The sequence below is a fragment of the Miniopterus natalensis genome, chromosome 8 (genome assembly GCF_054644295.1).
Source record: "Miniopterus natalensis isolate mMinNat1 chromosome 8, mMinNat1.hap1, whole genome shotgun sequence".
NCBI classification, from domain to species: Eukaryota; Metazoa; Chordata; class Mammalia; order Chiroptera; family Miniopteridae; genus Miniopterus; species Miniopterus natalensis.
In genome coordinates this window covers 21,289,724-21,299,382 of record NC_142088.1, presented here as the reverse complement: position 1 = coordinate 21,299,382, position 9,659 = coordinate 21,289,724, and the positions used below count along the sequence as shown (strand labels likewise).

The window sequence follows — 9,659 nt, the reverse complement described above, 5'->3', positions numbered from 1 at the left end:
ATAATTTCCGACAATGATAAATACTTTATCTCAGGTAATATGCTAGCTATAAAATGACCTGGGGTGTACTTTGGATTGAGTGATCAATGGTTGCTGGAGAAGTAAGAAGCATGTAAAGATTAGAGAGAATATTCCAGGCAAAGAAACAATAATTTCAAAGCCTTGGGGACCAGCTTTTTGTGTTTGAGGGTTTAGAAAAAGAGCAATGTGACTGCAATGTAGTGAATGACTGGTGTAAAATGGTGTTAGAGAAATTGGATGAGTCATGTAGGTCATGGAAACCAAGCTAGGAGTTAGATTTTATTCTAAGTGAAATGGGAAGGCCCTAGATGTTTTATAAGCAGGGCAACAGCACTATCCAACTGTGCATGTTAGAAAATCATTCTGATTTCCTTCAGAAGAATGGATGGTAAGTGGGCAAGAGTGACAGCAGAGAATTAGGAAACTCTTGTAGTCCCAGAGAGAGATGGGGCTGGTTTGGACAGTTGTAGTTTAGATGGAGGAGAAGTGAAAACATTCTTTTGGGCATAAAACAGAAGTATAGGAAATTAGACTTCCTTTAGACAGATAACAGTGATCCTGTAAGATTCAGTCTGTGGTGAGCACTGTCTAGCTTCATGTGGTTGCTTGCTTCCATTACCCTTCCCTTGGTTGTTGCTAGTGACACTTCAGCTTTAAGTTAAACTTCAAATCTTTCATGCATCTAAGATGTTATGTGACCTTATAAACAAGTAATCTAAACTGTCTAAGCCATTAGTTGTTTGTACATGGAAAAATCAGCCTTGATGTATGATTTCTAAGTTTACCAGTTCTGACTGTGTATGATGCCAGGCAAAGGTTAAATTATGTTACAGGAAATGTGTATGTGAATTTGGGGGTGCTTACAGGGTGTCTGAAACATGGACAGGCAATGTATACGAGAATTTATGGGTATCAGAGATGGAGATGGTATGTTAGGGAGAGTGAGGAACATATATATGAGAAGTGAAAACATTCTTTTGGGCATAAAACAGAGGTACACGAAATTAGACTTCCTTTAGACAGATAACAGTGGTCCTATAAGATTCAGTCTGTGGTGAGCACTGTCTAGCTTCATGTGGTTGCTTACTTCCATTAACCTTCCCTTGGTTGTTGCTAGTGACACTCCAGCTTTAAGTTAAACCTCAAATATATATGATAAGGTGGGAGAAGACATTTTGGAGGATGGTTTTATATTGAGGTGGTATGTGAAGAAAATTTAAGCATGAGAGAAAGGGAGAAAGGCCAGGAAGAAAGTGATTGCTGAAGGGGACACTGGGAATTTTAACTACTGGTATGGCAGAGGAACTGACCAAACAGAGTTGACACCCAAGCAGTTAAAACAGACACTGGCTGTAAAAATGGTGCTATCCTATCAATACTCCTGGTTGAATATTAGCCTTGGAGATAAGAACATCCAGGGAGGGTGGAGAAAAGATTCCAGCTTCTTCTGTAGTTATATGAAAGTAATGTACAGATTTTCCTTAAATTGTCTATCTATACATTAAATGCTTTAGCCATGGTTATAGGTATAACCTCCTTTTGATACTGTTTTTCAAATGTCACCAAAGACGAAGGAGAATTTGTGATGAGGTATTTGAGTATATCTTGTTCTGTAGATGCCAAAGTCATTATGAAGCAATTGATTAAGTGCCATACCTAGTTCCCTTACTGGAACGCATTCAAATTGCAGACTTAGATTTGCCAAGTGGTTTTCCAGATGGAGAGCTTAAACATTGATTATGTGGAAACTTAAGTCAGGCTTTTTATCACTACATTTGATAATAAAGAGGTGACCTAGGTAATTTTTAGACTACGACGAGATGAAAAATTAAGCATGTCTAGTAGAAATGACATGTTGGAAGGAATCTCCAGTTACTCCTCTGATGTCAAAGGCACAAACCATCATCACTGTCACTCAAGAACACCTCAAGTAGTCTTCTTAGCCCTACCTAAGTGCTTTTATGGGCAAGTAAGATAGTCTCATTTATATTCACTTTTCCTGACTCCCTGGAACAGCCCAATAAGATGCAGGGACAGAGAGGGGATTATAGGAACATGGTTTCTTCTCTGGAGGACACAACAGCAAAGTAATTGCTCTCTTGGCTATCTGTAGTCTCATACGGTGGCTATGTTCTGATCCTGGATTCATAGAGAGCAAGTGTTAGAAAGAACTTTAAGATGTTTTGATTTCACTTTTTTATTTCACAGATGAAGAGACTAAAGTCAAGAGGGGTACTCTAGGCACAGGGGCTTGCTAATGTCAGAGCCAGAGTTTGTGTCTGGTTTCCTTGGTAACCACTGCATTGGACTTCTACCATCCTGTGCCGCCAACCATCAACTTTCATCTTGTGTTGGGTTATAAGTCATTGTGTGGACACAAACGGGGAAAAAATTCATGACAAAATCATCTTCAGAAATAGAAGACAATGCATAGTGGATGCAGAAACTTTTACTCCAAGATGTCTTTGTAGTTTACTTGCTACCATTCTAAAGTGCTTGGGAAATTTACTCTGACTGTTTCTAAAGGAACTGAGAGCCAGACTACTGATTTTATCTTCTGCAGCAGACAGTAGAGACATAAACATCTAAACAATAATAGTGCAACATAATTTACTTGGACAAATAAGTCCCCAAGCAAAACATCTTTCATTTTCTTATAATGCAGACTTCATCTACTCTCATGCTATTGGTTCTTTTGCCTTTGCTTATATTATTCTTATTTTTAAAATGAAATCAACTTTATTTTCTCTATACTTAAGAAGTTTTAATTCTAGAACAAAGCATATAAAGAGAAAAGTGAACAAACATAAATGTCCTATTGATGAATAATTATAAAGCATACTACCTCATTCGTACAATCACTACAGGTCAAGAAATAAAACATTGTCAGCACACAGAAGCCTTTCCATGCCTGTGTTTTCCTTCCTGATTTCAATGATTCCAACCCTTCTCCCCCTTACTGAACTTTGTGATACTCTAAATGAGTATTCTGGTTCTATACTCTAAATTCTGTATTCTGGTTCTATGTATTCTTTTATTCATTATCACAATATGCATACTCCACTTATCAAAGTTTCAAGTCACATATACATTCACTGTCCTTCTAGACAGTATGTTCTATGTTCACAGGCAGTTTCTTTCAGCACATTGAAGATATAAGACATAATTTCACTGTATCATAACTTTTATTGTTGCAACATCACCTGTTAATCTAATAAGTGCTTTTTGAAGGCAGTCATTCTTTTTTTCTCTTGCTGCTTTTAGGATTTTCATTATGCTATGTGTAGATGTAAATATTTTGAAAACATCTGCTTGTGATTTGACCTAGTACTTTCTTCCCATTTAATAGTATTTTGAGACATTTTGTTGAGCATTTTAGTTGTTGGAGTGTGGGAATTAGTTTGAACAATCTGGACTGCCATAACTGAAAACTAGGATACTTGTGTGTAGAGTCACAAGCAAACACCAAGCTGAAAGTTTCTTCTCTAGCAATAAGAGAGAGAGAAATGGAAGTCTACAGATATTAAGAAAAAATAAGTAACTGTAGTAAATCTTAAATAAAATTAAAGCAACTAGCACAAGTAAAGTTGTGGTAAATGAATCCTCCTGCATAATGCTAGTCGTATTATAAATTGGAGAAGTTCTGTCAGCAACGTGGCAATACACAGTGTCATATTAATGTTTAAACATTTTGACCAAATGTCATAGTATTTACATAAAAGCAGAATGTTAAAAAAATACTCAACGTTAGTAGAATGCTTTAACAAATTATGATAGATTGACATTATGGCCTTTTATACCATCATTAAAAAGGATTATTATGATGACTACATGTCAAAATGGAATGTTTATGATATAACATTAAATGACAATAGAGGAAAACAAAACAATATGCTTGCCATATAAAACAAGTGTATATCTGGATGCGAAAAGGCAAAAATACACAAATATTTCAGAATAGAGACAGAGATTTTAAAACAAGTAGAAAACTGTCATGATAATAATTTTCCCAGACAATTTCAGCATAAAATTTCTTGCATTAAGAAAAAGGAAGGCAAAGAGAACTTTGAACTTATAATCTAATACCTCAGAATCTGCAGCCAGACCAAAACCACTTAAGTTTCTTCCTTCTGTGATCCCCATGTAGCTCACAAAAACAACACTGGCTTCCTTTAAGCTTAAAATTTATTTTAAAACATGAAACAGTAAGCAAAAATCGAGGGCCTTACCTTTTTCATCAGGGCTTGGTTTAGTTTTCAATGGATGAGATTCAGAGAAGACACACATTTCTATCATTTGAAAATGATGCATCTGTTCTTTCACACTCTAGAAGAGTATAATATAAACATATATTTAAATATAATCACTTATTTTTAGTTTAAGTTATTTGTACTCTTAAAAGCTTTTCCTTAACTACGTCATTCCCAAAATCTCTTCCCCAAGCTCTCCTTGCTTGACTAAGTGTGAATCCTCCCTCAATTTCAATATTAAAAGTCATTTCCTCCAAGGGGCATTTTCTGATTCTACAGTGAAAATTAGAACTGATCCACCACCTTTATTTGATTAGTAGTCCACTCCTTGCACAAATTATGGTGCATTAGTGCATATTTATTTGCTTATCATCTGTTTCTAATACGGAAGCTGCCAAAGGGCAGGGGCCATATCTGTTGGATTTGTACTTTGTAAATGTATTATCTAATATATTGCATATTCCATATTCATATACGAGAAGCAAGCTTCTGGTTCGGTTTCTTCTAGGGCACAGTTTTCACTACTGTCGTGTTCTTTACTGTTGTGAAGTTTCCTTCATTTTGGTGCAATAGAGGTGACTTTATGAAGAGATTACTTTTGTGCTCAAATATAATTATTAAGGCAACCTATACATAAAAGGTCACTTTGACTTTTTCTTTTTTTTCTTCTTTCTATCCAGGAGAAATCGATGATTTTATGAAGTCTGAAATGTTCACATTTCACAGGGGAGGCATACAAATCTTGTGCAGGTGCCCTGAGTGGGTCCAGGAGTTCAGGATGGAGCTGCTGAAAGGGACGCAAATAGTCTGTGACCTCAGCAAGAGAAAGGGCAGCGGGAGTGCCAAGTCCCTCGGGAGCCCGGGGCTCTGCCAGTCGTCCAACAGCAGCCTGTCGTACTTCGTGAACGGCTTGGACAGGTCCCATGAGAGCTCCTACTCCTGCAAGCTGTCCATTTTTGACCCTCCTCCTTTCCAAGAGATTCTGAGGAGAGAATATTTGCATATTTATGGTAAGACAAGGTTTTCACCATGTGGGTACAGGTGCACACATGCATTTTGACAGCTTTTCTCACTCAGGAAAACAAACAAGTATCTTTTGCGTTGGGGTTCACTTAGGTGAGACTGACTGCAATCACTTACGATGAAAATACGCAAGGGATGATTTATGAGTAATAATAATTAGTAGTAACCAGTAATATGCAATTTAATCATGCAGACTGCTGAGTTAGAAATAGGTCATGTTGTCTTTAAAACACATATGCCATTAAAAATCAGGAAAAATGAAGACAAATACCCAGACCCATGGTTTGCTGACTGTCGCTTCTATTCTCATAAGGCTCCAGGTTGTGATTTTTATGCCAGGTTTGTGGAAGGCAGTGAGATGATTGAACATAATGGTTTTATGTCATTACTTTTCCTACTTATCCTTTTGCAAAAATATAGACAGAAAAGTCCTTTTTTTCAGCCACATTTATAAGTATATATGTGCATAGGGTCTTTTAGGTTTTAGTTTTCGGATCCCCACTATAATAATAAAATGATGTTATTTACTATTTACTGGATTTTATGGTTGTAATAAAGACAAGCTCATTTGATTAAATGGTTCTTTTAAATTTGGCAAAAGAACTTATGATTTAGCACCAAAAAAGGAGATCTGATTTTTAGAACTTGTTCTTAATATATCTTTTCTTCTAACCCAGAATCACAGCTTTGCTGCCAGCTGAAGTTCTGGCTACCCATAGGATGTGCAGCTTTTGCTGTAGTCTACATTTGTGGATGCACATTTTTTTGCTGGTTTATGAACAAGGTGAGCAGTGCCTATTCTTTCTTGCATCTACTTTCCTGAGGAACATCAGTGGTTATTTACTCATCAAGGCACCTATTATTCTTGCCAGAGCAAGCTGATCAATAGGTAGATGATTTTTTTTCTCAAGATACACCTACTGATTAAACTACTAACTTGGAACAGAAGCTTATCTATTTTATAGCTGCTTCATTTAAAAATCATTTGATGGTTTACAAAAAGATATGTTATTATTCAATAAAGATGAAGAAATTGGGGCTAACAAAAAACAAAGAGTCAAGAGGAAGGTAAAAAAAATTAAAATAGATGCTCCTGGCTTTTAAAAATTATTTAATGTGGACCGCACATTTGATTCTAAGCTTCCTGAGTCAGGACAAAGAGGAAACAGTTCTGTTTCTTTCACTTGGTCAATTAAGAAATAATCAGCAAGAAAGTCTTATAAGGTACCAGTAGTGGCCGAGAAGTAAATGGCCAGCTTGTGTGCCTGGTAAATTGCTAGGACTCCTTGTTTCCAAAAATGAAAGCTATGCAGAAAGAGAAAACAACAACAATAATGATAACAACAAAAGATCTTTCTGTGCTGGGAATATTTTTTTTAGTCTTTTGCCATACAAGATCTCAAAGAACTTACACCATCCTGCATGTTATGCAAGTCCGCTAATACTCAAATGTGTCCACAGTGTGATCACTGGCCAAACGGTGTGTATATCTGTGTCAGAAGGGGATATAAGAAAGAGAGAAAGAAGGAAGAGAGTGAGATAGGGCCCATGATCTAAATCCACTGAGGAAAGAACAGTAGAGGCAAAAATGAGGAAGTTAGTTCAGCAGAAAACTCTTTCTGCTTAAAGCCCTTTTCATATTGTCCGAATTAGCCTAAAGCCAGGAGCCTAAGCTCCGTGATAACATTTGTCACATACCACTTCAACAAAGAATAGAAAAGAGTAAACAAACAAAATATCAAAACAAATAAACAAACAAAAATCACCCATGGAGATGGGGGAGAACAGCTGACAAGCCAGGTTTCTGACTTTTTCTTTCAGAAGCATCGAACCAGCGTGCACGACCCTAACAGTGAATACATGTTCATGGCTGCAGTGAACACAGCAAAGAAGCCCAGACTCTCAGGTACAGCAACATTTAGGGGTTTGGGAAAGGAAGGGCATTTTTCACAGTAAGCCTGGAATTTGAATTTATGATTTTAAAGGAAGGGAAAATGCCTCTATGTCTGAATCTTAGTATTTTTTGTGAAAAACTGAATTTTTATTTTAACTGAATTTATGTTTTCTGCAGAGCATTGAAAACCAACAAGGTTGTAAACTACTATTAAAAATAAACAAACAAATTCATAAATCACTATTGTATCAAGGAAATTTTCCAACTGATATTTTAAAAATAGAGATTATTCTAAGTCTTCCTCATTAAAAAGTTCATTAAGTCAGAGATTTACTGCATATCAGTTAAGTGCAAAATCTAAATGAGGCACTGTAGGAAATATATAGATATACGGAGATTTTAGACTGAGATTTGGAAGAGAGACCTGGGCTGGTGTTACCAAGAGAAAGAGGAGAAATTAATGAAGATATTGTTAAAATGTGCAAGTTTAAAAATCGTGGATGTCACAGAAGGCCACTTAGGTGGGACTTTGACTTTTTCCATTCAGAGTAAGTGTTGTCAACTTGAGTGTCATTAATTTGAGGATCATTCAGAAAATTTGAAGCATCTATTGTAGAAAAGGTGTAAGTTTTATGCTTTTGAGGTTGCAGTGATATGAGGCATACAATGAGACAGAAGCCTTTGCACTTTTGCCACACCTCAGTGGTGAAGAACTTACACTAAAGCAACACGCAAAATACCTGTCATTGTAGAATTAAAGTATGGGAAGGGAGCTAAATGCTACTTTAATCATTTCTCTCAATCTCTGTGCTTGTGATAATGTGTTTGCCTTGGTTTGGAACCTTGAAAACAGACCCTGAGACAGAGACTTGGGTGCAAGTAATTTAGGTGGAAGGTGATGCCAGGATGAATGGGTGAGGGAACAGGGGGAATGTGAGATAGGCAGGGAAGAAAAGCAAATGAACGTTGCATTACTGAGATCTCAGCTAGAGGTCACAGAACCTCTGAGAAGTGTACAGATGTCTCCCATGAGGGGGGCATTTATTCACTGGCTCCCAACCCCACTGGTTTGGGGTTGCCTACAGAGCACATTGAGATCTCTCGTCCCTGAGCTGTGCCTTGTTCTTGGGGTAAACTGGCTCACACGTTTTCAGAGAAAGCCCTAAGGCAGAAAAGCAGAGACAGGCACAATGAGGCTGTTGATCTAGAACAGTCAGCATGCATGGAAATGTCTACCCAGGGGTGGCTGAAATCAGAGGTGGGTGCTTTCATGTCCCACCTACCAAGCCTAGCATATATCTTGCAATTAAATTTAAACAAATACCTATGAAAATGGCCAGAGGGGAGGCAGTATCTTTCTTCTCTATATTCTGAAAGCATTACACACACACAATTTCAAGCAGAGCCTGACTCAGAACCTCTGTCAAATATTTATTGAATCATTATTATGAGACTAGCACCATGCTGAGTAATGTGTATTGGGTGGAGGGAGGAAAGACCTGAGACCGTCCTTGTTTTCAGTTTGTAATGTCACTGGGAGAGGTGATATGTTTGTGCGGAGAATGGAGTCATGTGATAGTGTCAAAAGTACTCAAGTGAAAAGTGTAGAGTTCCGATAATATCTCTTAGATAGGAGTTGAGAGTAGGCTGAATAAAACTTCATGGAAAATGTGGAACTGGTGTTAGATCTTGACTGATAAAGAAAAGTTTGGATGGGGTGTGTCTGTGCGTGTGTGCATGCGTGTGTGCATGCTCATGTGTTTACAAGAGGTATAAAAAAGGGAGAAACTTATTGAAGGGAACTGGTACATGAAAGTTTTTAAGTAATTTATGCTAAATTTTTGCTGCAGATGTTGCTCATAACTTGGGACTCTCTAACACCCAGGGATGAACCACATTGGCCATCTCTACCCTACTTGAAGTGCAAGATTTCCTCATTTCCTGGACCATGGAGAGCCTGGCTTGATTTGACTACATACATCTTCTACTGGCGTTTTGTTCAGTCTGAACCAGTGACTAGATCAGGCAACAGGGATTTTAACAGACTGCCTCAGTACTGTTGAGTTCTATCAAAACAAACACCCTCTTGCGACTAGCTTTATAGAAAGCCTGGCTCACGTGTGCTCAACAAACAGACCTTGCTGGGATGGAATCACTGTCTTCACATCTGCTTTTAGGAATGTACCAGCCAGTAAAACAAACACATCTATAAACATTTAAAAAATATGTCAAGAGTACTGAATCTACAGAGCAAATAGGCAGCTGAGGGCCAGCATCTGTCCATATTTTACTAACAGACTACCTCTTCTTGTAGGATGAGCATTCTTTTTTTAACCAGGCAGTAGAGGAGATGCTTCAAAACTGTAGCTATTCTATTTCAGAGATGTCAACATGTAACTATAGTGTCCTAATACATTAGTACACAGTATTCTCCAACTTCTGAACCCCAGCCCACCACTCCATCAAGAGTT

General features: G+C 37.5%; 1 protein-coding gene across 1 annotated transcript; it reads left to right on the top strand.

The window, feature by feature from the left end:
* The first annotated feature begins 899 nt into the window (after positions 1 to 899).
* ICOS (inducible T cell costimulator) lies at positions 900 to 9,079 on the top strand. Its single transcript, XM_016196858.2, has 5 exons — positions 900 to 948; positions 4,952 to 5,281; positions 5,972 to 6,078; positions 7,116 to 7,200; positions 9,039 to 9,079. The coding sequence occupies exons 1-5, from the start codon at positions 900 to 902 to the stop codon at positions 9,077 to 9,079; spliced, it is 612 nt and encodes a 203-aa protein (XP_016052344.2).
* The last annotated feature ends 580 nt before the right edge of the window (positions 9,080 to 9,659 follow it).

What these genes read in the sequence shown, in the direction of transcription:
- ICOS (XM_016196858.2), top strand. Translation starts at nt 900, where the DNA reads ATGGACAGGCAATGTATACGAGAATTTATGGGTATCAGAGATGGAGAT. An exon ending in AGAATATTTGCATATTTATG is followed by an intron (nt 5,282 to 5,971) that starts GTAAGACAAGGT and finishes CTTCTAACCCAG; the next exon opens with AATCACAGCTTTGCTGCCAG. An exon ending in TTTGCTGGTTTATGAACAAG is followed by an intron (nt 6,079 to 7,115) that starts GTGAGCAGTGCC and finishes TTTTTCTTTCAG; the next exon opens with AAGCATCGAACCAGCGTGCA.